General features: G+C 51.3%; 9 protein-coding genes across 9 annotated transcripts; 3 read left to right on the top strand and 6 right to left on the bottom strand.

Moving 5' to 3' along the window:
* Nucleotides 1-3248: 3248 nt before the first annotated feature.
* On the bottom strand, nt 3249-4036 carry BO82DRAFT_99571 (uncharacterized protein). The gene has a single exon (XM_025641735.1). It carries the CDS (start codon nt 3897-3899, stop codon nt 3414-3416), a length of 486 nt encoding a protein of 161 aa, XP_025491057.1. The 5' UTR covers nt 3900-4036; the 3' UTR covers nt 3249-3413.
* A 766-nt stretch (nt 4037-4802) lies between these two features.
* On the bottom strand, nt 4803-8132 carry BO82DRAFT_99569 (uncharacterized protein). The gene is made up of 2 exons (XM_025641734.1): nt 7826-8132; nt 4803-7765 (listed from the first exon to the last, which is right to left on the bottom strand). The coding sequence occupies exons 1-2, from the start codon at nt 8041-8043 to the stop codon at nt 4978-4980; spliced, it is 3006 nt and encodes a 1001-aa protein (XP_025491056.1). The 5' UTR covers nt 8044-8132; the 3' UTR covers nt 4803-4977.
* BO82DRAFT_99568 (uncharacterized protein) lies at nt 8133-8553 on the top strand. Its single transcript, XM_025641733.1, has one exon. It carries the CDS (start codon nt 8222-8224, stop codon nt 8459-8461), a length of 240 nt encoding a protein of 79 aa, XP_025491055.1. The 5' UTR covers nt 8133-8221; the 3' UTR covers nt 8462-8553.
* Nucleotides 8554-8849: 296 nt separating this feature from the next.
* Nucleotides 8850-11216, bottom strand: BO82DRAFT_99548 (FAD binding domain protein). The gene is made up of 3 exons (XM_025641732.1): nt 11073-11216; nt 9014-10950; nt 8850-8947 (listed from the first exon to the last, which is right to left on the bottom strand). Exons 1-3 carry the CDS (start codon nt 11074-11076, stop codon nt 8936-8938), a joined length of 1953 nt encoding a protein of 650 aa, XP_025491054.1. The 5' UTR covers nt 11077-11216; the 3' UTR covers nt 8850-8935.
* A 4439-nt stretch (nt 11217-15655) lies between these two features.
* On the bottom strand, nt 15656-17669 carry BO82DRAFT_285626 (glycoside hydrolase family 47 protein; the record flags this gene model as incomplete). Its single annotated transcript, XM_025631508.1, has 4 exons — nt 15656-15701; nt 15754-16011; nt 16062-16859; nt 16957-17669. The coding sequence occupies 4 exons, from the start codon at nt 17667-17669 to the stop codon at nt 15656-15658; spliced, it is 1815 nt and encodes a 604-aa protein (XP_025491053.1).
* Nucleotides 17670-18893: 1224 nt separating this feature from the next.
* BO82DRAFT_355077 (uncharacterized protein) lies at nt 18894-20351 on the top strand. Its single transcript, XM_025635348.1, has 3 exons — nt 18894-18983; nt 19047-19250; nt 19324-20351. Exons 2-3 carry the CDS (start codon nt 19237-19239, stop codon nt 20300-20302), a joined length of 993 nt encoding a protein of 330 aa, XP_025491052.1. The 5' UTR covers nt 18894-18983; nt 19047-19236; the 3' UTR covers nt 20303-20351.
* Nucleotides 20352-20657: 306 nt separating this feature from the next.
* Nucleotides 20658-22026, bottom strand: BO82DRAFT_355075 (calmodulin). Its single transcript, XM_025635347.1, has 6 exons — nt 21894-22026; nt 21724-21780; nt 21635-21650; nt 21390-21515; nt 21125-21337; nt 20658-21060 (listed from the first exon to the last, which is right to left on the bottom strand). Exons 1-6 carry the CDS (start codon nt 21894-21896, stop codon nt 21026-21028), a joined length of 450 nt encoding a protein of 149 aa, XP_025491051.1. The 5' UTR covers nt 21897-22026; the 3' UTR covers nt 20658-21025.
* A 1148-nt stretch (nt 22027-23174) lies between these two features.
* BO82DRAFT_337211 (t-SNARE syntaxin TLG2) lies at nt 23175-24983 on the top strand. Its single transcript, XM_025633383.1, has 4 exons — nt 23175-23435; nt 23504-24036; nt 24114-24457; nt 24516-24983. Exons 1-4 carry the CDS (start codon nt 23413-23415, stop codon nt 24795-24797), a joined length of 1182 nt encoding a protein of 393 aa, XP_025491050.1. The 5' UTR covers nt 23175-23412; the 3' UTR covers nt 24798-24983.
* A 79-nt stretch (nt 24984-25062) lies between these two features.
* On the bottom strand, nt 25063-26510 carry BO82DRAFT_375251 (CTD-interacting domain-containing protein; the record flags this gene model as incomplete). Its single annotated transcript, XM_025637467.1, has 5 exons — nt 25063-25895; nt 25950-26091; nt 26146-26204; nt 26257-26348; nt 26413-26510. The coding sequence occupies 5 exons, from the start codon at nt 26508-26510 to the stop codon at nt 25063-25065; spliced, it is 1224 nt and encodes a 407-aa protein (XP_025491049.1).
* Nucleotides 26511-26667: the final 157 nt, after the last annotated feature.

Raw genomic sequence — 26667 nt, 5'->3', positions numbered from 1 at the left:
TTGGTTTTTCCGGTAGGGCGAGAAAAAAAGGGTGCAGTATGTGCGTACGTGCATGCGTGCATTCTGCGCGCGTTTGTGGGTGTGTGTGTATGTGTATTTGGGTGGCTTTTTTCTTTGCTTCTTTGTAAGGGGATGGCAGGCAGTCACTCACTCACTCACTCACTCACCTGCTCGAGGGAATGTTTTGTTTTGTTTTGCTTTTTGTTTCCGTGGATTTGGCTTCATGTTACAATTCTTTAGGTAGTTTGATGATTGTCTACTTCGAGCTGATTGAATTACTCTCCCTGCAGCTGGGCCGGGGGATCCAATAGACAGGGAAGTGTCTATCTTTGTCTCTGCCTTCATATTCTCCTCTTCTGCCAAAATGTAGTCGCTGCGAGCTTGGCCCCGTGCTGTTCCAGAGAAGGATATCCGAGATTTGGGAATTTTCGATCGCAACGGTCGCTAAGATGCCAATTTCTACGTCGTCGAAGGAGGAGGGAAAGAAGGGGGAAATATGCAGGAAGAATCCATATACCTACCTATGCATAGATTGGCCACTCAACCAACGTTTTTCTCCCCGGACTGGGCGGAAGGATCGGCCGAGTTGGCATGTATTGGAGACCAGTTCAAAGCATTTTGATATGGCGGAACTTGACGCCGGTGGGAAGAGAGAGAGAGAAGGGAGAGACTTGCTGCATGAAGCACGGGGTTGGAGAAGGGAGGGGGGGGGGAGGAGTGAAATATTAGTAACTAACAGAAAGTGAGGGCAGACTTGACTGGCATTTGGAAAGATGCTTCACAAAACCCGGGATTTGATCCGATCTATCACATGGCGGTGAATCTGACCGATGTGCATGGAGGATCCCGGGCTGGGTAGATGTCACCTTTGATGCGAGGGGGGAAGATGGAGGAGAGAGGAGGAGGGTGATCGGACCTCCGCGTACAGGGAGATGAGTAGAGACAGCGAAGTGTAGGGATGTATGCAGGTATGTGTTATTGATCGGAGATGGTGGATGGTGACAGGAATGTATTCCGTACTTACATCAAGTATACTAAGTTAATGTAAATTATTTACTACTGAATTAGATTCCTACAGGAATCGACAGGGCTGCCACTTTCTCTTTTCCATTTTCGACGTAACTTGGCGCCGCTTTTTGCTCACGGAGCAGCTAGGAGTGTGGCAGAAGCGCAAAAGTGCGTGTCTTGAAACAATCCTGAGCGGCCCTTGGAGAAAGTAGTGTCCGGCGGACCGTCACCTAAGCTAATGCCAGGAGGCATGATTAATTATTAGTAGTCGTGATAGTGTAGGTGATGGGGTCCAGGACAGGTTCAGGAAGTTAAGGATCAGTGGTAGAAGCTTAGCGGGTGTCCATCTTTTGGGGTATGTGTATACCAGATAGGGTTGAAGTAGGCGCTCTGGTCTGCTGTTGCCCACTGTACAATTGAAGCTTGTTGTTAGATCGTGTCCTTCTAGTCTATTACAGAGGCGTGCCCGTGACTCCCATAGAACCCCAATCTAAAACTCCTAAACATGCTATTGACATATCTATGTAGGGGACCTGTATGTACCTTGACACCAGCCTTTAGTTTCCTTCCATCATGACCTTCTCACCATTATTCAGATTATCATTGGGGTGCAGTCAAAGAGCAGTTTGAATCCTGCCAGACCCTACTTGCCCAGCAGGAAGGTAAATTCCGTTCTATGACCGAGGATGAAAATCATATCACTTTCTTGATAAGTATAACGACTCAAGGCTATTCACCGTAGTATTGCTCCAATCACGTGGCTCACTCCGGTTGCGACCGAGCGGGAGCCACTCTAACTGAACAATCCGGGAGCAACCGGAGTTTCAAGTGCGTGCTCTGAGACACTCACGCATTGCCCATTTTACTGAGCCGTCCTTGCGAAAGCGGCGGCATCCCCAATTCGGTAAGCAGACAGGGTTCCTCTTGCAGCAAAACAGTTCATGTATAGTCTATTTTACAGACCACGATGCTTGACTATCTTCTTGTCCGCCTTGACATGCCTGCACGCCAGCTCAACGGCGCGACTTGCACGCTACCATGAAAAACACGAAGTGGTATCGCATTGTTGTATGTAGCCTTATCATGTGTCGGTGTCTGTGGGATCATCCCATGATCTGGGAAGAAGACGCATGTCTGGCTGTCTGTCGGTCTTGTTCGTACATCCGGCCGATAGAGAGAGGATCAGTTTTAGTTGGACCAGAGGAATCCGTCAGTGCATTGGAACCTCCCACCCCCTCCCCGTTGCGATCAGGGAAAACCTGGAAATCAAACCCATCTGCACTCCACTTTGCTGCAGCAGATCTCCCTTCCCTCGAGTGATTTGTATATACGTAGGAAGGGATCGACAGGATACGACATGCATGATAACTACTCGTAGTAGCTGTCGGTTCTGCGCTTGCTGTCCTCGCGGCGGGGTTTGACAGCCCATGATCACCGAGCAAGTCCGCTAGACTTCATCCCTGGCTATAGCATTTCCACATATTTGCCTCCTGATTGAATAAAATACTTAATTCACTTTGCCATCAGCAACTGCAAGGTGGAAGTGGGTGGGAACTCTCTCGCTCTCTCTCCTCCCACGATCGCTTTGACCTATCATAGTTACGCCTCTACTTAGGGCAACAGGCGGGAAACAACCGCCGGCCGCCGCCGACCTTAATAACTCTTCCCAAGTACTGAATCCGAGGGTAATATTTAGGAACATCACTCAGCTTTACGTCCACCTCATTTACGGACTACATCATAGGTATATGTTCTGCTTTGCCTCCGGAGACCCCCAAATTTCCAAGGGGGATTGCCGGAGGGAGTCCGTAGTCGAATTGCATGAGACTATGCGCGGAGGATTTGTACATGTGGTCTTTCATGCACGCCATCCTTGATTTTTCATCTGCTGCTGCCTTTCGAAACCTTCTCTTTGTAGATGTAAGACCCGCCTCAAGAGTTAGATCCTTTTCCCTCTTTGGGCCGATTCTTACAGCCTGACGTCCTGTCAGAGCATATGCATCTCCAGTTGCCTAAATGCTTAAATGAGCGAAAGGACCTTATTTGTCACGGGGCTCGCCTTCCAACAATTTCTCTCCCCTCCTTTCTGTGAGAGTTTGATGTGACTGGGAGAACGTGAGAAGCGGGGGGGGGGGGGGGGGAAGCCGAGCGTCTGCAGTGAGACGAGCTCCCTTTCCCCCACTTGCATGGTGTCTTTCTCTCCCTGTCTCTCTGGAAATGGACTTCCATTCCCAGTCCCACTGACACACTGACAGGAGACCCAAGAAAAGCTTATGCAAGTCAGAATAAGTGGTGGTCCCTGATCCGTTACTATCTGCCCAACCCCCAACGGCTCTTTTATCTTTTAAACTTCGGTCCTTGACTCCCTTTTCCCTGATGTGCACCAATCGTTGCTTCTCCCTTGGCTAATGCATTTGATCACTGCCGTGACAGCAGACGCTTAAATCGTCAGTCGTATGTGTTCCATATGCTAACATGTTTCGCAGCATAGTTTTGGACCGTTGTACATGTGCATAGTGTACAGGCACAAGCACAAATACATATGTGTATGCAATAAAAGCACGGAGCTTCGTCTCCTCCCACTTCCCAAGGCTTGTGAAGCCACCTCTGTGTCTAGTTGGGGAATGGCGTACAGGCCATGCATCTGTGCCACCCTGGATTTGGGGTTCCCGATCCTTCCCCCGCATGGCACTTTCGTGGTCAGTGCCACTTCCAGGGTCATGTACATACAGCATGTCTTTGTAACAACACCATACCGCAAAAAGAAAAAAAAAAGAAATTAGTAAGTGACACAGCATAGTACACATTGATTTTCCCTTGGGTGTGACAGCATCCCAAGATGGTGGATCGCTCTCGCTCTCACACACCTCTTTCCCCCCTGTGTCTCTCATTGGGTGGGTGTCTCATTCTTTAGCCCTACGAGCAACCCTGGAGTACGACGTGGTACGGTGTGTGTGTCAGAAGGGAGACTTGGCGATCTTAGGAAATGCGATCGATGGACCTTTTTCTGAGGAAGGATATGTAATGAGCTACGGAGTACTGTGTTGTTACACCCTTGCCTTCTCCCCCCTCTCATGTCTGCTTGTTCTTTCTTCCGACTTGTAGTATGGAGAGGGGGTGGACTTGCATGGGACTTATGGCTGGTGGGTTTGGTACTTTTGGGGAGATTCGTGGGGTGTGGATTATGGTGTGGCACTGTACCGTAGATAGATCTATTGGTCTTTTGGCGGTTTCAAATGAGTTTGAATATTAAATTTTTCTGAGGATTTAGAGGTATCCTCTGCCACCATACTGTTTCGACATGCTTCTTAGACTGGCGGAGATCTATCCGGATGCATACGGCTCAAAGGTCTCGCAGAGTACTCATCTAGGAACCGTAAGAATGTGCTATATGTCCTTCGAAGTAACAATAGACTTAGGCTCATGTTGCTTTCTGTTTGCGCGGTTGGGTTCTTTCCCACCCCGTGAGACTTGGTGTATAGTTCGATGTGGTCGGGGGAACAATAACAATAGACTCGGTTGATTCATCTTGCCCGTGACGTCTACAGCAGTAGCAGCAGCTTGATACACCCACGACAACAATGAATCATGAATGAAGCTAGGAACTCTGATTGGTTGGCAAAGAGAAGATTGTGAAAAAGGCGAACTTAGAAGGTTCGAGTATCCCAATGAAGCAAGGGTTACTATCATCATTGTTGGTGGTCTTCTCACTGACCGCTGCCTCGCAGCGCTGGGTTGGCATTGCTAATGTCATCTACCTTGGCATACTCTCAGTGCCACTTACGACAAATAAACCCAGATCATGTCACTTCATTTGTAGATATTATGGTCAGATCATGAATATACATTCATCTTTGTACAAAGACTATTATAGTAGGTATGAACAAGCAGGCCGTGACAGGCAAGAGTGTCTGGTCTCGGGGAGCCATTTACTGATAATGGTGTCTAGACTTTATAGTGTCGAGCCACTTAGACAAACATAAGGAGCATAGACACCAAGCCACCAGCAAGGGATCCAATCATTTGCCCATTTGTAATGTGCATGGCGGAAGCCGCACCGGTGAACAGAGCACCAGCTGCACTAGACGCGGTTGAGACTGCGGTCACTGCAGCAGTGGAAGATGCAGCAGCTGAAGTGCTGCTGTGGATCCTTTGGAACCCAGTGCTAGACGAGGCAGGAGCAGAAATGTTCTTGCCCCAAGCAGCACCAATGGTCTGAGAATTGGTTGCGCTAGGTGCCTTGGAGGTGGCTCCATCCTGTTCAGGTTCACTTCCAGTCTGGTCTCCAGACTCAGACACTGGCGAGACACCACTGACAGTGACAGGAGCAATATCAGAACTCGACTCAGAGGCAGATCCAGAGACAGCACTAGCACCGGAAGAAGAGCCATTGCCGGAGCTACCGGTAGAAATAGAGCCGGAGCTAGAGCCGGTGGAAGAGCCATTGCCAGAGGCAGAACCGGAGGCAGAACCAGAGGCAGCACTAGCACCGGAAGCAGAGCCATTGCCAAAGCTAGAGCCGCTGGAAGAGCTGGAGTCAGAGTCAGAGCTAGCAGAAGAGGTGTTGCTAGAGCTGGTGCTAGCAGAGCTACCGGAGATGGCGCTGGTGCCGGAGCTGGAGACAGAGCCGGAGCTCGAGCCAGCAGAGCTGTTGCCAGAGCCGGCAGGAGAGCTGTTGCCAGAGCTAGTGCCAGCAGAGCTACCGGAGGTGGTGCTGGAGCCGGAGCTGGAGACAGAGCCGGCAGAAAAGCCATTGCCAGAGCTAGAGCCAGCAGAGCTATTACCAGAGGTAGTGCCGGAGCCGGAGCCGGAGACAGAGCCGGAGCTAGAGCCGGCAGAGCTGTTGCCAGAGCCGGCAGGAGAGCTGTTGCCAGAGCTAGAGCCAGCAGAGCTATTACCAGAGGTAGTGCCGGAGCCGGAGCCGGAGGCAGAGCCGGAGCTAGAGCCGGCAGAAGAGCTGTTGCCAGAGCTAGTGCCAGCAGAGCTACCGGAGGTGGTGCTGGAGCCGGAGCCGGTTCCAGCAGAAGAACCAGTAGAAGAACCACCAGAGAGACCAGGGCCTGAGCCAGCATGTGAACCACTAGAATTGCTAGTGACAGTGCCAGAAGAAACACCCGAATCGGAGCCAGAGTTGGAGCCAGAATTGGAGCCAGCAGACGAGCCCGAGCCTGAAACAACGCCAGGCCCAGATGAGGAGTTGGAAGCCGCACTGGAGCCAGAATTCGATCCAACGCTGGCCGTCGGAAGGACTGTGGCTGTGGAGGCACCACTAATGCCGTGGGCCGTTGCAGAAGCAGTCACGGGGCACACAGTCGTTGAGACGACTAGAGTCTCGGTAGTAACAAAAGTGCTCTTTGCGGAAGCGGGGCAGTTAGGGACGGTGGAAGGGCACGCCGTGATGGTTGCAGTACGAGTACTGAAGACAGTGGAGGTAGTGCTTCGGCCCTCTTCACCGCCTGGCAGAGCAGTATTGGATCCTCCTGTAAGCGAGGCACCAATGGTAGGTTGAGCCTGGGTCATTGTGACAGGGCAAATAGTTGTAGAGACCACCAGAGTCTCGGTGGTCACAAAAGTACTCTTTGCAGAGGCAGGACAGTCCGACACACTCGATGGGCAAGCGGTGATGGTTGCAGTGCGAGTGCTGAGAATGGTTGATGTAGTGCTTCCGCCCTCCGTTCCGCTCGAGTCGCCCTGGCCAGAAGTTCCAGTGGTTGTCACGATAGCAGTGGGTTGGGTTTGGGATGCTCTTGTGGAGCAAATTGTCTCCGAGACAGTCATAGTCTCGGTGATGTAGGTTGTTCTTCTCGTGGAGGGAGCACCAGAAGCGATGACACCGCTGCTGGAGGAGGCAAGTGGCGCGACGGAAGAGGCTGCAATAACAGCAACGGAGGAAGAAGAAATGACGGGAGACGCCGAAGAGACTGGGGAAATAACAGCCACAGAGCTGAGTACAGAAATAGCAGTCTGAGAGCTCAATGCAGACACAGGGGCGGAAGAAACAGACAGAGTCCCTGCTCCGCTTGAAGAAGGAACCGAGACTGCAATGGTCGAGAAAGGAGAGACGGCAGATGAAGAGCTGATTCTCGAAACAACAGCACCAGATGTAGCAGCAACGCTGGGCGAAGTAGCAACGCTGGACGGTGCAACAGCGCTGGCGGAAGAAGCAGTGCTAAGAGAAGGTACAACCACTGAGACCTGCGAGGAGGGTGTGCTGCTGCTGGTAATCACCACTGGTGTCACAGCCGATGGCGTGGGGGAAGTAACTATCGACGATGAAAGCACAGACGGAGATGACACTAGCAAGGAGGGTGTCTGAATTGCAGTGGTGGGAGGAATCACGGTGGATGTTGGGGCTTGCGTAGGGGTAAGCGTGATGGTCTGGGTCGAACATGAGGTGACCGCAGGTCCAACAAATTGTACATTGTCCAAATCGATAGCGGCTCCAGTATACTGGGTGGTGCCAGTACAATAGCCATAGATCTCAAATGTGTGTGTTCCGGCGGTGGTGGGAGTATAGCTGAACGAAAGAGTATCCCAACCAACCGTGCTTGAAGAGACAGACTGGGTGGCACTTCCGAGGAGGCCGGCTGTGGTGAAAGAGTCCATGTACGCCTTGATATAACAAGTCATACTGGCGTGAGCGCTAGTCGGCTTGATGCGATATTGGAATGATGCGGTATACTGGCCATTCGTAATGAACGTGCTACTTCTCTGGTATAGTAGGACAGTCACCGATGTGCTGGTCGCGCTCGTCTCACTATTACAATGTTAGCATGCAACCAAGCGTTAAAGGACCTCAAGAACGGTCGTTACTCACACATATGAAGAGCCGTCGGCTGCATCACCCGAGACAACATTGCCAGAGGTTCCCGAGGCAAATCCCCAGCCGGTGATACCACTTTCAAACGACGGGTTCGAAAAGGGATTGGGCGTTGATGTCGCGCATGTCACCACCTCGGTCTCTTCAGCCGACACACCGGGGAGAAAGGAGCGCGAAAGCAACAGAAGCGAAACGAGAGACGGTAAGCGAGGCATTGTGAAAAGCGAGTGTGTGTCTGAACAAGAAAGAAAACGAGGCAGAAAGGACCGTCGGTCGGCTCGTCCACCTGACAGTTGAAGTCAGAGAGGACAGCAAACAGAAGAACGAGAGACCGGTGAAGAGAAAGAAGGAAGGAGTGATTAGTTCAGGGAATGAATGGACGGCTTTTAAGAGATGAAGCCGGCGAAAGATCCAAATTCATTCCATCGCCGTCGTCCTAAGCTAGGTTGTTTAAGCCTCTATTATACGAGAGCTGAAAACAGCCAGGCAAGAAAGGCCGAGCTGTGGCTGACGATGATTGAGCGGTTCAGGGGATTCAGTCATGGTGGCCAAAAAGCCTCTTGCATAGTCCCGGACGCTAATCTCCACATTCAACAGATTGTAGACATCTTAGCCGAGATAGCTTGTGGCTAGACTGCAGCTGAGAGCCTGAAAGTCTCTCGATCTGGAAGAAAAAAGTGGGACAACCTTTTCTTAGCATCCCTTTTCAGGGACAAAGCTGGCGAGCAAAGACTTGTTCCATGATTTGTGTGGGTATGTAAGAAAGTGGGAATTTGGGATTTGGAAAGATATCTTGACTCGCGGTCATGTGCTCCTTTCAGCACTACCGGTTACACTAAGCAACTTCCCCAGAACAAACTCAGCCAGACATTGTGAAATGTGCATTAGGTATTTGCTACCAACTAATTCTATGTTTAGTTCCATGATGACAGACATTCCGGATCAACCGTGAACAGATGTTTAAAACAAAGCCCACCCCGCTAAAGCAACATTATAACAGAGATATCCAAGATAGAACAAACACAAAACAAAAGAGCGCAGTACACATGTGCGAATATATGAACATGTGTTACGGCTGGAATCAATCTAACCCACGATTTCAGGACATTACCAGGTTTCCTGCTTTGAGATTAGCGTCCATGGATCCAGTAACCAGGCCTTGGCCTTGAGAATTAGAGAACTTACGGCAATGTACTGTCCGGCTTCCTTCTTGTTCGCCCAGAACTGCTTCGCTTCCTCCATGTTCAAATTGCCCTTGGCCATGGCAACATCGACGAGAGCATCCTCAACGCCCTCGCCCATACCCTTACCGCTACCGCAGACGAAGACTCGGCCGTCCAGGGCATTGATGACAAACCAGACCAGATCAGCTTGATGGCGCACCTCTTCCTGAACATACTTGCTCTCACCACGGCGGCTTTGCACTACCGTGCGCACCTTCTCCTCATCAACGCCCCATTCGCCACGGTACAGCTCGTCCAAGAGGGAGTCACGGACGCCCTGCAGGACCCAGACCTTGTTAGCGCAATTGGCCGACTGGAGGCGGCGCTGTACGAAACCGCGGAAGGGAGCGATGCCGACACCGGCACCGATCAAGAGCATGGGGCCGTCAGAAGTGAATTGCTTGGCCAGCGGGTTGGCCATCAAGCCTCGGAACATAGGAACATGGATATCAAGAGTGGCAGGGTCGATACCCTTCTTCTCCGCTTCGATCACTTGGCGTGCAAGCTGCTCGAGGAATCCTGACCCAACGCCCGTGCGCATACCTCCCTTCCAATCGTCTGATTCGGCAACAGTCACCGCTACTTCAACGAGACGACGAGTTTGAGTACCCTTTTCCTTGCATGAGAGAAGGGGGTCTTGAGAAAGGGAGTAGAACCTGGGCATCAGGGTGTTCAAGACAGAGAGAAGGTGATCCAAGGGGGGTTGAGATGAGGGGAAAGCGTGCAACAACTGAGAGACGCTGATGTGCGAGCTAGTTCGCAGGTCACAGAAGGCACCTTGTCCCTGAGCGGAGGCGAGGAACGAAAGGATCTTCTTTTCATTTGGTTCACTGGCATACTCGGCGAGCAGTCGGAATAGACCCTTGGTGGGTGCATAGCTCTGAATGTCGGAGCACCAGTTCAGTAACTCCCGCCGGGTGGTGATTAGCTCCCGGGGTTGATCGTCACCCCAGATCGTGGGCCACCGACCCTTCGAGGTGCGCACGGTGATCTTCTTGTCACGAATCGACTTGGGCACACCCAAAAGGTTGAAGATATCATCGACTTCCTCGTCCTTGTTCTTGGGGCATACTCCAATGGCGCCACCCACGACGAAATCGACGCTACCACTCTCGGCAGGGTAGTCCGTTACGTCGATGTCAAAATGATATGTACGCTTTTCGGCACCAGACTTGGTCAATTCCCGGGCATGGTGCAAAGGCGCACGGAAGACGTCATACGGAGGATGAGGCTGGACAAAAGGAGGTGGGTGGTTTGCAGAACCCAGTTGCAAATCCACTGCCGATTTCGGAATTGCAGAGAAAGAGACCGTTTTCTCTGGTAGAGACACAAGGTTTGTCAATTCGCTGTCCAAGGTGAGGTAAGCGACATTGAGCTTGAGGCTCTCATAGGCCTTGTTGTCCGGAGGAGTCACGACGTTCGCTCCAACCGACGGTGTAGGAATGTTGACCAAAGGCTGGCTGCGACAGCAACCACCACCACAGCACAGAGGCTGGAGCTTTTGGGTACCAGCGACGCCAACATTCTCCAAGATTCTTCTCATATCCTCCGAGTTCTGAGAGATCAGAACGGTGGAGGCTCGACGGGGCTTCTCGGAGCCATCTTCCACGGAGGATTTCTTCAAAGATTCTTCCGCATCGGACGAGATCTCTGTGTCGGGCGTCTGGGCAGGCGATGGTGATTCGGAGCCGGTGGATTCGGTATCGCGCAATGATGGTGACGAAATACTGAAATTGATGTCGGTTACAGACAGTGCCCGAACTCCTCGAGGTTCTTCAGGGACAGGGTTATCGGGGTGAGATGTCGAGGACAATGGGATGCTCTTGTGGTCCCCATTGAAGGCAAGGGGAGGCTGTGGCGTCGCCAGCCTTGACGAAGGCGGCTGAGGTACGGCGTGAACTACATACACGAAAACATGTCAGTCATTGAGTTAGAAACTAGGCCGTGGTATTTAACCGCAAGAGCCAGTGGCTGAGAGATACCGACGGAGGAATGGAAGGAGGGAAAAAAGTATGATTTACCCATTATGTCTCTGTGAAGCCGTGTATAGAGCGAAAGAATTGCCCGCCGATTCCGAGCGTGTGAAGATATTAAAACAAAGCGCAGAGTGAGACGATGTGGGACGGATTGAAGGATCGAGCAGACGTGATTGTTGGTCGACAGTGGACTTAAAAAGAAAGCGAACCCAACGAAAAGGGATGAGCAAAGGTAGTGGCAATTGAAGACGGTCTACAATAGACCAGTGGACACCACAAAGCGAGTGGGCATTTAGATAAGGACGAACGATGCAGGGAGCAGATCGGAAATGAAAGAAGTCCCGGAGAATCAGAGCGATGCTGTTTTAGGGAGGTGGAAGGAGGCGAATGGGCGAATGTACAGTACTTTACAGTACTATAATAATGTGCCTGGGGCAAGACGGCGCCGGGAGGACGGTTCCGAATGCGCTAGGGTCTGTACGTGTCAGAAAAGGATTCTCCCGGTTTGTATGGGGTCGTTCATCCAGAGAACATGAAACAACTGGATGATGGAATTGAGATTTTGAGAAAACAAGAGTAGTCAAGGGAGGAAGCAGAATTTTGTGGGAGGGAAGAGAAAAGAAACCGATGAGATAGGGCACGTGGGGAAGCTACCAGTGACGGATTCAAATAGGGGAGAAGAATGCGAGGCGAAAAATCGTAGCGAACAATTATTCAAGAATGAAAGCATGACTTTTTCTGGTTGCCACTCGGTGAGGAAATGTCTCGTACAGGTCCATCCATCGATACCCGGTTCCAGTTTCTCTCCACGGTATGTAACAATACCCGTCCTCTTCCAGCGACCGTTCGGGAACGTTTATCCCACAACTAACCCACAACACCAGGGCGTCAATTCCCATCCAGAGGGTCTTTGCAAAGCCAGAGCGTCCGATAGGCTTGTTCAGTCAATTCTACAGTCTAAAAGAACATTATCATTCGCTACTGTGCCAAGCGATCGGGTGCTTCGAGCGAACGGACCCCTCCCAGTCTCTCCGCGGGGTAAGTCTGGATCTGCAGCTAGCGGGTTATTTAACTTGAGTCGGTAGGAAATGGGAGGCAAATGAGTGGAAAAGCTATCCCGAGTGGGAGGCACGGATTCTGCAACTCCAGTTGACGTCTCGTGTTGATATCATAGTACGTCCAGGCCATCATAAGTGTCAAACATCATACACACCTCCTGAATGCAGTACTGTGCTGGATAGCATGAGCCGAGATGAATTCATCCGGTGGCCTGACAACGGCAATGAGACGGTAAGTAACAACCGCACCAGTAGCCGAGTTAACGTTACCGATCTAATCTGATCCGGGTGCGGCCTCTTCCTCGGCTAACACACAACTTTTTCATTGCCAGCTGAACGCTTGGCGACGGTGATGTCGACCAGAGGAGTACGGAGTACAGTACATACATCTCAAAAATCAGCTCTGGCCGTCAGCGTCTAGTGGGGAGAATATTCTACAGCAGACAATAGTTAGTGGGGGGATTGCAATGATCAGCAGTGCATCCGCGAGGTAATGTGTACGTATTTTCGTTGTGTAGCCAGGGTGTCTTGTTCCGGATCAGATAAGTGGTGACGGGACTTTCTGCTCCGTGTTCATCCCACTGCCCTCTAGAAATGACCTTTTCAATCATTCTGGCATGCTTAGAAACAGGTTGAATGTAGCTTATCAACCACCCCTTACAAGAGATGTATCATCCTTCCTACCAGATGCAGATTATCCAGACTTCGTCTACGAGAGCCGGAGCTGGCGTTGGCCTGCTCGGGTTGTGCAACTCATGTGACAGGTCTGGTAACCAAACCGTGTGGGGCCCGTCCGACATCGGCCGACCGGTTGTTTCCGTATCAATCAAATCAATCAATCAGATAGCCGTTGGAGCGCATGTCTCCTCCCCAACGGGCTCCATTTCTCCTGGAGAAGGTCATCAGGGGCACAGCGACCATTTGACTTAGCGTTCAATTTCATTGAGGGCAGCCGCGTACCCCATAAGATCACAAACCCCAGCGTGCCCACATCCCGTTCTCGAAATATTCTAGCAAGGCACCAGCCGTGCCAAACAGGTTCTGGAAGCCAAATGCGAATTTCCATGGCAGCAGCTCCGTTAGGTCGATCAGGGGCTGCTGATCCGACTGCAGGGGCTGACTGGGCTTCACGGCTGAGTGGAGGAATTTTTTTGGATTGATGTGCCGCACGTAGCCGTCCTTCGCACTCTGTGGTAATTTTGCAATCGTCTCGGCTCAATACACTGCAAAATCAGGACGAGAGGTAGCGTGTCCAAGTATGTCCGGTCAAAGAGCACGTCTAAATTGCGCCATAGAGACGGCCTCCAACTTGCCAGGCTAGAGCAGACTAAAATCGGCTCATTGTGAACCACTTCTTATCTGATCTTGCTGAAACCCGATTGTGCGGAGCAAGAGCGTAATAGAGGCGCGAGTTAAATTGGGGCTGGGCTCCTTTCGAATCCAGGAGACTGTCTAGACCGTCGCTCCTCCCGTTTAGCGATACGCGGTACCTTACTAGTAGTACTGTACTCACTCAGAATACGCCCAAGTAGACAAGATCCTGTGAACAGCTGGTCCCAGGAACTTTGGAAGGTCCTTTCTTGGTCCAGTATTTCATTCGCTGTATATCCCTTCGATTCAGGACTTCAGTCGGCCCTGGTCTCGCCACCTTCGATACCACCAAGGAAGTGCCGACAATGCCTCTTTCAGATTGGCAGGCTGAACATGCACTACTCACTGGCGGCGGCATCCGACAGGGATAATCTGTAACCAAGTCGCCCCCTTTCTTCCTTCCAAACGTCACCAGCAATTATAAGACGACGTCAAGCTGTGTTTACCCCGCAAAGAAAGGAATGCTGCGCCTTTGCCACAGCTGCCTGAGCCCACTTCCTCTTGGTTGGCATCATAATGACACTTGTGACTGATGCTGTATTCTGCACCGGATCGGGTAAGTACCGAACCAGACCAATTGACGTAACATGAAACTATTCCCGGCCTTCACGCGACCTGGCCCCGCTAGCCCGGAGAGCCATTTCTGCGACATATGATGGGAGAAATCGATGCCCAACGAACCTGTTATCGCAACTGGGCCACAGGCTGGGTTGTGGTGGGATGGATAAATATGTGTTGTCCTCAGCCCTAGCCGGAGTTTCTCCGCGGGTTCCAAAAGCCTCCAAATGATGCGGGGTGTGGAATCTGATTTCTAATGACAGGCCCCATGATTCGTTGGCCAGATAGTGTGGATTCGTGAGGTTTGCGCTCCCTTCTGTTGTGCATCAGACAATGAAGGATTTCGCGGCATGATGTCCGTCTTCACAGATACTACTACAACCATGCGTTTGTCCGAGGCACTTCTCTTCGGACTGGACCTCTGATCACAAGCCTGGGAGGATTGTCCAAAGATAAGTATATTCCAGGTTATGTCCATAATGATCCCTGCATCATGATGGCCACACACACAGACACAAGGAACGGACCCATCCATCCCTGTCCTATATCGGAGCGATTTGGTCAAGGCCCAATCGCTACATAAGACATCCCTTCTCTGCCGTTAGCCTACCTCCCCTATGCGTAGTCACGGGATTATTATATACCAGCATGATAAACAAGGAAGGGCGTAACAACCAGCGCACTCGACAGATATAAGACTTACTAGAATGGCCAGATCGACTGTACCAACCAGTGTAGCTTTTTTTCTCTCTTAGGCCATTGTATTGACGTGTATAACGCCTGGGGTCGTCAGAATCATAAGATATACAAATAAACATGTTAATATGTAACTAACTAATTTTATAACTCTTAAAAATATTGAAACTTTCCTTTATGACCTAATGAATCTATCAAAATATCATCTGTATTCGATACATTGACCTGTGATTCCCAACAACTCGGATGGTACCGGCTGCTACAGGCTACGCTACGTCGTGCTGTTCCTCTGTAAAGACCCAAACTAGCCACAGTGGGCAAATTTGCTTTTCTTTTCTTGCGGAGTGTATCTGCATTCGAGGCACGGGACGGAATCACGGTTGTGACTGTGTCTTACTATTCATGTCGAATTGCTTTATGCAATACAGAACTACAAATGAATCTGCACGCCCTGTTGCTTGTGCTAGGTCACTGTCTTAGTTGAAGCCACCCGTGCATTTGACGGAGACCCCAATTGTTTCGGAGTCGCCAATATTTGTAGGAATACAAGCCTGCTACGACTCACTTTGACATAGCTGCGCGGACGTGCTATGGCCGAAATCAAACGATTCATCGATCAACAGTGAATGATGGACAGAGGAAAGTAGGTCGGAATTCAACGCTATGACTGACGAGCAGAGATGATTTCATAAGTGGAGGGAAGAGAAGACAACGGTTCGAAACGGGTACTTGGACCCGATACAGTCTATACGGTGACCTAGGATTGACTTGCTGCTCTTGACGAGGACGCGTAAGTCGGAGGCTTTATATCAATTTGGAGGACCTAGTCTATGTACAAAAGGGATTGGGTCTGTTTAAAGAGATCGAAGAATGATTAACGCCCCACCAATGCAAATTCTTTCACGCTAATCTCAGCATGTAAACGAGAAAACTGGGTATCGGCCTTCACGATTGAAGAGAAGGGCGCCTGAATGGATGCGCCTCGGTGTTCCTGGATTCGGGTTAGCGTCGAGGATTTGAATGACAGTTGTTGCAGCACCTACAAGACGTAATCATCCAGATTTACAACATCCGGCTCGGAGAAAATGAGGTAGAAGTACTTCAGGGTTTCCGCTAGCCAGAAACTCTCCATGTAATCCAGCTGCGGCGACTCAAGATCGCGCACATCGGCGATTGCGGCGTGGGCAAAGTGAGTCCAAGTCATCTTCTCGATATTCTTAAACATTCGCCATGCAGCATCCTGCAGTTTCGTATCGCCGGTAATACGGTACAGTATGAACACAGATTCGATAGCCTCTGGTCTTTGAACAATGTCAGCGCATGAGTATGCCAGCAGAAAGAGAAAACTAACCTGAGGTGATACTTCGGGTCTGGAATATCAACAACTCCTGGCGGCAGCCCGTATGTCTCAATCAATGATTCAGCCTGCTTGATGTGATTCTCCGAGCTGGACTTCTTCGCCAAGCGGTGCCGCACGTCCTGATACCACTTGTTTTCGTCCCACTTGCAATCATTCGGGTCACGACATGCGCTCAGATGGAGAATCTCTGGCATGATGCCAGTAGGCATGATATCGTATGCCCAGATGCATCCATCGGCCAACTTCCGCGCGATTGAGAGTTCTTCAGGACGGTCGAATACTTTAGCCCCAATGCCAACAGTACCACCCAAAAAGCACTTCAGATGTTCCCATTGTGGATCCAGCCTTTCCCTGCTGGGGGAGATCACATTGGCCTGGACGTTCCCAGCAAAAAGAATGTCTCGGTTGTCCTTCGTCATTGGGCGGAAGAGGAGACGGCTCTTGAGAGCTTTCATGAACGAGTCGTACATTCTGCGATATTGATCCGTTTGGGCTCCAAGTAGCATATGTTCCTTCGGGAGGTACTCGTACGTCGAGTCAGCCATCCCTCCGATTGTAAATCGAGGGTCACTGAACTCCATATCTTGTGCATTCACCATCATAGGCCACAGGCCTGGCAGTTTTGTAAGTCCCTGATTCTCTTCAAAAAAGTCCGTAATCCTTTGAATGGCATCAAAGTATTTAGGGTCCTTGGTCAGCTGAGACATTCTGGTGAATTCCAGACTGAGCGATCCAAGTTCAGCAAGAATAGTTTGTTTACCGGGCATAATGCCGTGACCTTCTGCAGATCTAGAGGCCGGTCAGCACCTGCTTTTATTATACGGATACAGCGCCTCGGATAGCACAATTCGTCTGGTCATCTTGGTTAAACGTATGTCTGCCTTACCTGGTCCATTCCCATCTGGATTGCGGCATCCTGTTACGGGTGTCGAACGATCCATATATCATGTCCGCAATCTCGGTGGCCTTCTTAAGCAAGATTGGGTATTTGCCGTCGGTGAGATCATAGGCACCCAGGAACCCGCCCAGGTAGCGAATGTTGGTCTCAAAGATATTGATCTGCAAGGCATGCGTTGTCGAGAAATCAATGCGGTCGAGAGCTTCCAGCGCTTCTTCAAACTCTTTTGTCATGCCCATGATGACCAGAGAATCAAGGGAATCAACCAGCGTAGCTGCCCATCCAGCGAACGTCTCGCGATGGCGCCCACTAAGGGGGGATAGCTCGTCCCGTAGCCAGGCATTGTCTCTGTATCCTTTCCACGCATGTTGGAACGCCTTCTTCACGGCGTTTTGTCTCTTCCTCCTCCTCCATCCAGCAACCCACGACTCTCTTGGAAACTCATACTGTATCTTAGGTATAGCGGATGGTACTGCAGTAGGAAGAGGAATATATTCCTCAATTGGATGGTGTTCAGATTGTTTAGTCCAATGGATTCGATCACCAACTGAGGATGCTGAAGTCGAGGTGGGCTGTTGCGCATTGTCATGGGCATGTGAATGCGGTCTCTTTGTGCCAGGCGGTAGACTAGAGAACAGACTGTAGGTGAGGCAGATGAGAATCACAGTGGGAAGAAGATAGCTTCTCCGTGAAAATATCATGGTGGTTGGTTTATTATAAGAAATAATGGCACAAATGGACAGAGAATTGATTGAGAGAGAGGACAGCCGTTCAAGCTACGGCCAAAAGTTATAATATAGAAATAAGTTTAAGCATCGAGAGGAGGCTCGATACCAGACTCAGTCTGAAGTCACCCCGGGCTTGGGATTCCGAGACCAGTACAAAAAAGCGAACGAATTGGGGGAGTCTCCAAGGTTCGCGAGACCCTTGAAAAGCAGGTGTTGTCTAGGAGAATATGAATGGGAAAAAGACATATGGCCCGTATATAGCCGTCAGGGATCAATCACCCCTGGCTGTAGGGGAAGCTCGAGGACCTTTCCTGCTACTTCAGGTTAAGGCTAGCTCAGAAGCATCAGTATCATTGGTAATTCCAGCATCTTAGGTGGAATGTTGTATCAGACGGGTCAATTGCACTGCCAAACAGCCAGTAATGTGTGGCATGCTGATCGCAAAGAGGAGACAAACCGCATCAAAGTGGCTCAGAAAGCTAACAGAGCTTACCACAGTAAGTAAGAGACGAGCAAGGAAAACAAGCACCGCGGCGGGAGGATCTGCCCATTGCGTAAGCTGGTGGCGCTTTCGACCCTGGCTGGCCGCGGGGCCTTGGATCCCAGGAAATGAAATTGGATTAGTGAGACTCAGATTGGTAGGATTTTCTATTCTTAACCTTTGACATATCCCGTGGGAAACGGCCCCTGGAGAGCGAGGGGGGCGGAAGGGTCTCGGGCTCTGAGCCTCTGTTATGGAACAGTAACCCGCATCTTGGCAGCAATAGCAGCAATGCCAGCAGCTTGAGGGAAATTGATTGGGAGATTATTGGTATCCCAGGTATGCAGTGAATGAGGCCAGCCAGGGTCTGAAAGAGACAGACAGCCTAGACTGCTAGACTAGAAAGCACACCCTTCGGGGTAGAGAGGGCTGGGTATCGGATAAAATGATGAATGTGGAGCCTGGATGGGCCCAACTTCCAAGGGATCCAGTGCTTTTGCTTGGAGTCTTGGACTGTGATTAATGGGAGTGGAGGCGGGACTGCGGGCGCAAGAAAAGCACGGGTGAGGGCGGGAGACTGCTTGTTCCATTCCGTCCCATCGCTGTTTGCTCTGTTTGCTTCGTCTGTGTAGCTGCCTTACCAACCAGGCACAAACAGCCTGCTTCACTCCTTTGGGTTATTTCTTCTATCGGGCTTAAAGGTTGACATCCATGATTGTATCACCACCGTCAAAGTCATAACATCGCTCCAGCTTCAGAAATTGCTTAGATATACCGAATACTATATAACCCAATACAGCAATCAAGTATGTAGGAAGGAAACGGAAACACTTACACTTTTCTTTCAGCCAGTGCTAACACCACGGCAGACATTAACTTGCTGCAAAGTATAAGTCCATATCGACCAGTAACTCAGTCCTCTTGGCCTAAGGCTCTTGTATCCATACTCAACTTCTTCCGCTACCCAGAGCACGGCACCATCAGACCACACAGGTGTGCTGTGCCCAGCTCATACCGTAGCGGTCCCATAACGGGGACGCCGCCGTCTGCTCGAACAGAATGGCCATCACAGGGTAAACCACCGTTTATTCACTTGCTCCCGTCGAGCTTGACCCTCTTTCAACAATTAAACTGACCCAACTGCAGGGTGTACTTCATTCCTTCCAACCCCAATGCCTCGACGGCACTGGCAACGGTAACGGAGCGCCTCCACACGGCGTTAGTAGAGGAGCCCACCCTCGTCGGCCGGTGGTTCCTGGAGCACAAGCTCATGCGAGATACGCCATCATGCCTTCCAGCGTCCACACCGCAGCAGCGCCAAGCGCAACCACGATACATGCAGTTCCTCTCCCTCTCCTACCACGCCAACCACGGCTTCATCTACACCTCTGAACCCGCCGCAACGACCACTCCCACTAACCCTCCCCCGGCCCCAGCAGCGGCGCTTACTACAGCCGGGGCATCCTCCGGCAGCCCATTATCGTCGTCATCATCAGCCGGTCCCATGGTGATGACAACCGTCCCGCTCGCATCCAGCAGCACACTCTTCTACCACTTCGGCTACGCCTGCCAACCCTTCTGGTGCCACCGTCACACGGTCACCGTGCCCGGCGGCGCCGTCTACGACGTGGGCGACTTCCGCGTGCGCGTCGGGGACGTGCGCCAGACGCAGCCGGCAGCAAGGATCCGCGGCACGGTCGTGGAGATCGAATGGCGCGGCCCGTCCTTGGTCAGCTCGATTGCCGCGCAGGCGCTGCTGGCCAAGAAGATGGGTCCCGGTGCGTACGCCGCGACTGGTGACGAGGGAGACGGCGACTCCGCAATCGACATGAGCTTCTTCCCGGACGGGGTGGAGGAGGCGGATGTGGAAGCGGAGTATGCGGCGAGTGCGGCGCTGATTCGGGAGTTCTGGGCTCGGTTGGGGATCGAGGGCGCGCGCGAGGCGATCCTGGTGCCGGATGTTGGGAGGGAGGTCAAGGAGCAATTGAAGCGGCTCAAGGCGCAACAAGGTATGCAGAGAGAGTCTGCGGAGAAGCGGGAGCAACAGCCGGACGAAGATCCCGACCCGATGGCGGGAGTGGATTCGGCGAGGCAGTTCATGGAGATTTTCCGGTTCAATCGGTGACACTCTGTATTCAACATTCTATCAAATGGAAAAGAAGGCTCGAATGCGGTGGAGCAATTCAGGTGTGTTCTCATTATAGAAACCTGTCTCTGGGAAGATTGCCAGATCAGCTTAGAGATAATCCTAAGTATGTGTGCTACTATTCTCGGGGCTTGGTTGGTGAATCTGGGTTGGGTTGTGATATGCTTCCTTTCAAGATTTCTTGGCAGGTCATAAGCTTCAACCCTACAGGGAATGTTACTTGGCAGCCTGAAATGACTTGACAGGTCCTGAAGATAAACTCTGGTTGGGCTGTTTCGCCCGAGCATCACTACCGCTGAAGCACGGCAACTAGAACCTAGGCGGCTAGATTGACTGACAAGAGGGCTAGCAGCGAGAAGCAGCCTGTTACGAGGGCATAAGGACCTGGACATGCAATCCCAAGCATCCTCGGCCAAACCAAGGGAATTCAATATCTGTGGAGCACACAGGTATTGTTGTCCCTCATTTGACACGACCGGGCTTGGTCTAGGGTTCATGTCGGCGCTAATATTGTTTGCAACAATGACGACAAAACGACTATGACAATGGAGAGCGCGCTAATGCCCAACCCCTGGTGACCGTACTCGAATAGATAGACTACAAGAAACTGTATCAGGAATGAGATGGGTTACTGCGGAGTACACTTCTCTGCCCCTACCCTTTCGCTAACAAAAATTAAACAAATTGGATATTAACAGCCATCTATTTTTGCATCATGAGCTGGACAAACTCATTGTCTGGAAGAAGAAGTAAAAGTTAGTCATCGGACGGACATTCAAGCAGGGAATGTGTGGAACATACAGTCAATACGGCCGTCACCGTCCTGGTCCGCCTCACGGATCATCTCATCGACTTCGTCATCGGTGAGCTTCTCGCCAATTGAGGTCATGACGTGGCGCAATTCCGCGGCAGAGATGAAGCCGTTGTTATCGCGATCGAAGACCTTGAAAGCCTCACGGATCTCCTCCTCGGAATCGGTATCCTTCATCTTACGGGCCATCATGGTAAGGAATTCTAGGCAGCTGTCAATACTATGTCTGGAGCCCGATGCATGGCTATCACATACCGGGGAAGTCGATAGTGCCGTTGTTGTCAGCGTCGACCTCGTTGATCATATCCTGGAGCTCAGACTCGGAGGGGTTCTGGCCGAGGGAACGCATAACGGTACCCAACTCCTTGGTGGTAATTTGTCCTGTAACATAGATTCTGTCAGAAATGCGATCGATTCTCAGTGGTTTCGGTGGCGTCTGCAGTGTGGTGGCTAGAGTGGTGCCAGGCGGGTTTCGTTGAGGGGTAAGGAACTACACTAACCATCGCCATCCTTGTCCTATCAGGAATCACGAGAAATGAATCAGTAAACATTGTTTCATAGCAGACGAGAAAGCATCGGGGTCGCTTACAAAGAGGGAGAAGGCCTCCTTGTACTCGGAGACTTGCTCTTCGGTCAGAGAATCGGCCTAAATGATGAGATGTTAGCAATTCTGACCAGCATTCCAGATCGATCTGCCCCGCAAAGTGGGGGATTTTCAACATGACCGGGCCAAGACTGCGAACAGGAAGGTAGACATACCATGGTTTAATGAGATATGTGTGATGGGATCACGAAAAAAACCAAGAAGAAGATAGTAGATCGAGGGATGGAGGAAGAAAAGGGAAACTGTTGGTTTGATAGGAGCGGGCGAAAGTAGTGGTGGGGGGGGGGGGGGGAGGAGGAGTCGGTAGTGGTGGAAGATGATTTAAGGGGAACCCGAATCCATCACAATAATAAAAGGACCATTGAGCGGGAATGCCTGGCAAGGCGGTCGCTTATGCCCGAAACGTGACCCGCCTGGGCCACCATGTGTCCTCAACTGTCAATTATTTATTGCTACTACGAGTAACTAGGTACAGTACGTAGTTGCTATTTTTGCCCGGGAGTGCTTCAGCTGCCGGCTGCATGCTTCTTTATTTTCCTGCCAGCTCTGCGTGATGTGATGGCTGTGCCCCTCGTGCATTACTCCCATCCCCTCGTGCTTGCACCGCCTAGAAAGCAGTGTCTGGCCGCACCCGTGGATCCCCAGCAGTACCAAAGCTTGAAGGCAGCAAGTTCCGCAGCTGTGTCCCAGGGTCAACTTTATTCAGGTACTTGTCGCTGGCTGCAGAGAGTTCCCCGACAGTCCATCCACTACTGCGTTCATTCGGGTACTTTGAGCCTCAATTGTGTCAAATGCGATGGTTTCCCCTGACTGCTGCGTTTCAATATGTGCGCAGAGATAGTGCTTGGATGACCACAGCTATAAGCCAATCCAACGGTGGTCCCTCGTTGCACTGAAGAGAGAGGGATTCTTCGGTTTTCCTTGGGTTATCATTTATACTTCGAGACTGGTCAATAAAACATATGTATTTATATATCACTTTGTCCTGACACGGTAAGCGCTATAATGTACAGACGCAGTTGACGACCGACTCTCGAACTACGTCGAAGTAATTACAGCAATACTTTTGTCTCGCTGTAGCCCGGAAGAAGCAGGAAGAGCATGATAACAGTAGGAAGCATGCCGCCGGAAACCTTTCTATGATGTAGGCGCGGCTCTATCCTCCGATGGTTAGACCAACGCTTCACTTCTGATTTGTATGCCTCAAGCAAGGGAGAGCCGAGCCTATCTGAGATATGATCAAAGGCTTGGATCTTCATCACTGAAATACTTGTGCTGAGTACACCGAGTTGCGATCAGGGTGCTGATGGCTGACGTAATGGCGAGGATCCCTCCATGCTCCATGCCGTGCTTTCCGAAAGAGGGAAAGTGCCGGATTGGCCTTCATGTGCAACATGCCCGGGAAGTCCAGCTACGGAAGTACAGAACAGCGACAGGTCCTATCGGGCGCATTTGGTGTTTGCAGTATCATCTACACAGTGATCAAGAGGGTCCTTGTATTTCCGCGAAACAGACTATTCTCTCTTGATTTCCACTTCTGACAAGAGCCTCGTCCCAACCCTACCTGTCCTGTTTGGCCCGACAATGATCAGGGTAGCAGCAGTCTAGAGGCGCAATCCCCCCCGTTGACGGAACACCGCAGAACAAGGCAACACCCACAGTCATTGCTTCACAATGTGGCGGGATCGGACCAACCTGTATTTTCCAAACTTATACACCGGCCATCTTTGCGAACATGGTATGCTGATCTTTCGATTCATCATAGTTATATCTCCTACCGTCAGTCGTTCACACATCATCCGGCCAAGAAGCCACGTTATCTCGGCGCCTCCAATGGCTTCTCCGACATCCCCTCACAGCCTGAAGAGAGCCGCCGACTCATCGCCGAAACGGGCGGATCAGATGAGGATGGCGACGCTATCATCGAGATGGACGTATTACCCCCGCGCTGGGTCGATGTGCAGGATGAAGTGACGGAGCTGCTCGCCGACATCGCGCAGAAGTCCGCCCAGCTGGACAAGCTACACCAGAAGCACCTTCTCCCCGGGTTTGGTGACGAAGAGATCAGGAAGCAGGATGAAGCAGCAATCGAGCGACTCACCCAGGACATCACGCGCTCCTTCCACGTATGCCAGAAGGCCGTGCAGAGGATCGAGATGATGGTGCGGGATGCTAAACAGCAAAGCGGAGTCACCAGCGGAGATGAGACCATGGCGAAGAATCTACAGATCTCACTGGCCGCCCGCGTGCAGGAAGCCAGCGCTCGGTTCAGAAAGAAACAAAGCATTTACCTGAAGAGTGAGTTGAGCCTGCGAGCCCTCGCTTTCGGGCCTGTACATTCTGGCTCTATGCGCTAACCATTGTCTGGCTGTCAGAGCTACGAGGCTTGGAGGGCGGTGCTTCCTCTTTTGACCGGTCGCCGACCCCGATGCAGAACCCCTTCACAGATCCCTCCCTCCTGGAATCGGATGCGGACAAGTCCTTCTCCCAGTCCACCCTCATGCAAACCTCCCAGCGTCTGTCAACATCAAATGACGCCGCTATTGTACAACGGGAACGGGAAATCAATGATATCGCCAAAGGCATTATTGAGCTGTCAGACATCTTCCGCGAGCTACAGGCTATGGTGATTGATCAGGGTACTATGCTGGATCGCATAGATTACAACATCGAACGCATGGGTACGGAGGTCAAGGCGGCAGATAAGGAGCTCAAAGTAGTAAGTTCTATTTGGTCGTTGTATTGGGGAATGGGACTAACACAGCATCCTATTCCAGGCTACTAACTATCAACGGCGCACGGTCAAGCGCAAGATTCTCCTTCTCTTGGTAATATTGGTGGCAGGGTTATTCATCGTATTGCTAGTCAAACCAAAGAAACATGATTCTCCTGAGCTTCCTTCACCGGCACCGGCACCGGAGCCACCCTCTACACAGCAAAATCAACAATCCCCTGGATTGAGCTCTCGTGCATTCAGGTCAAGCTACCACCGAAAGAGACGACCGTCGTTGTCCAGGGTCGCGAGGGACAAATGGGTGGATCCAGACATATACCCATAGTTCTTTTCGTTGAATTCAGTCTTTTCGCCTGGTTCCGGTGATACATTGTCATTCTTCAATAGCAAAAACAGCCAACAGCCAGCCAACATCATAAATGATTGTAAGAAGTGCCTCCCTGCAGAAGCATGGTTAGACAACGGAAATACGGAGCTTGAACATGTGCGTGCCACTGAAAGCACACGATGGAAAATGAAAAGCTGGTGAATATGTCGAAAATCAGAGCGGTAGCTTGCATAACCATATACCCACCTAGTAGTGCGGGGTATCAATTCTGTGCATCGCCTTCCTGCTTCAAGAGCTCTGCCACATCAGCATCCAGATCTCCGCTCGCAAATTGAGCGTAGTCCTCTTCTTCGTGAGTGACCTTGCGTTTCTTGGCATGGAGGCCATTGGAACCGTCAAAAGCTAGATCCGATGTGGGGTAAGATGAGTTGAAGGGATGCTCAATTCCAGGAAGTGTGAACCCGCCGACAATCTGGGTTTCGTTGGTGAGTCCTGGAATTGTTTCCTGGGGAGCCTGTTTCGGAGAGCCAACGGGTGTCAGGGCCTCAACAGGTGGAGGGGTCAGAGCCTCGACCTCCGGCCGAGACACACTCGCTTCTCCTCCAAGCCCGAGGTCTCCATGATTAGCCGCAGGTGAATTTTCCGCAGACAGACCTCGCATGATGCCATCTTCGACCTCCCGCTTGGTCGCCTCGGTTTCGGCCTTTCGTTCTCCGAGCTGCGTGGCCAGTCTCTGCTCCTTTGACAAAGCTGAGCGATTGGTCTCCAACAGTTTCTCGAGACCATCGATTAGTGCCAACCGTGACTTGATAACCTCCGACACGGAGCTCTCCGCATTCGCCAGAGCCTTCAACAGTTGGCTGAGCCGTGCAGCATGCACCGGAGGGGTTGGCAATGGGTTCTTCGGATCGTGTAGCTTATCGTACTCTGCGTTGGCAGCGGTGGCGGATGAAGTGGAAGTTACTGCAGCTTTCGAAAGGGCTGACTGCAAAGGGACCAAGGGCTGAAGCTCAGATGGGGTGGAGCCGGACGACGTTGAGAAGAGTGATCCTCCCAATGGCGGCTTTTTCCCGGTAGAGCGCGATTTGTCAATCTCTAGAAAGATATGAGCTAAACATGTATTAAACCGTCCATGCAAAGCATCCTTACCATCCACTCGAGCCTCGATAACATCCTGAATTGACGGCTCGAAGATTGCCCGCGCCCTCCAAACCTCTATTACCCGTCGTAGCTTCTGTTGAATGTCATTCGAGGCACCCTTGTACGCGGTAGCCGTAGCCTCCGCGATGATCTTGTAGATGTCAGCTTTCATCCTGAAGCTTACCGAAGTTTTGGCGTGACCTACTGGAGAGAACGCGAGGAGGAAGTCTTCCTTGCGCCGCGCGCGCGACTGTTGCACGACCTCTGGGTTGGGTCAGTCATCGGGAGTCAGGCTAGTAGTATGTGCCGTGCGTACCATTGGCGAGATAGATCAGATTCAATCGCTTCGGCGCAGGCGATTCTCGCAATTTCTGCAGCCAAAGCTGCCCTGTCCGGTCTGCGTGTCGTCTATCGATTGCGGACCTGGTTAGCCAAGACCAATTGGTTATCCATAGCTGTCAAGATCGTTTACCTATGGAACATAACCCATTGGGCGACTGTGACAATGCCTTCTTGAGTCTCATTGAGCGCAGAGAGCTTCGCTTTAACAGCGTCATCGGTGTAAGCCATTGTGGTTGCCTCGCTCTTTCAGAACAGCAATCTACTCTGGGCCGGCAAGTGTGATGGGGTAATTGTGGATTTCGGTATGTTTGGGCTGGCGACTCGATTTGTGAGAGGTAGATAAGTGATGTTTAACCCTTGGAGATACGAACGGGACGAGGCGAGC

Source organism: Aspergillus uvarum (genome assembly GCF_003184745.1).
Source record: "Aspergillus uvarum CBS 121591 unplaced genomic scaffold BO82scaffold_33, whole genome shotgun sequence".
In the NCBI taxonomy this organism is placed as follows: Eukaryota; Fungi; Ascomycota; class Eurotiomycetes; order Eurotiales; family Aspergillaceae; genus Aspergillus; species Aspergillus uvarum.
This window is presented reverse-complemented; position numbering and strand designations above follow the sequence as displayed.

Coding starts and splice junctions, on each gene's coding strand:
- BO82DRAFT_337211 (XM_025633383.1), top strand. CDS start 23,413: ATGTGGCGGGATCGGACCAACCT. Junction 24,037..24,113: donor ACAAAGCATTTACCTGAAGA/GTGAGTTGAGCC, acceptor TCTGGCTGTCAG/AGCTACGAGGCTTGGAGGGC. Junction 24,458..24,515: donor CAGATAAGGAGCTCAAAGTA/GTAAGTTCTATT, acceptor ATCCTATTCCAG/GCTACTAACTATCAACGGCG.
- BO82DRAFT_99569 (XM_025641734.1), bottom strand. CDS start 8,043: ATGCCTCGCTTACCGTCTCTCGTTTCGCTTCTGTTGCTTTCGCGCTCC. Junction 7,766..7,825: donor GCCGACGGCTCTTCATATGT/GTGAGTAACGAC, acceptor ACATTGTAATAG/TGAGACGAGCGCGACCAGCA.
- BO82DRAFT_355075 (XM_025635347.1), bottom strand. Junction 21,338..21,389: donor CGGCACTATCGACTTCCCCG/GTATGTGATAGC, acceptor ACAGCTGCCTAG/AATTCCTTACCATGATGGCC. Junction 21,061..21,124: donor CGGTGACGGCCGTATTGACT/GTATGTTCCACA, acceptor TTCTTCTTCCAG/ACAATGAGTTTGTCCAGCTC.
- BO82DRAFT_99568 (XM_025641733.1), top strand. CDS start 8,222: ATGAAGCCGGCGAAAGATCCAAATTCATTCCATCGCCGTCGTCCTAAG.
- BO82DRAFT_99571 (XM_025641735.1), bottom strand. CDS start 3,899: ATGAGAGACACAGGGGGGAAAGAGGTGTGTGAGAGCGAGAGCGATCCA.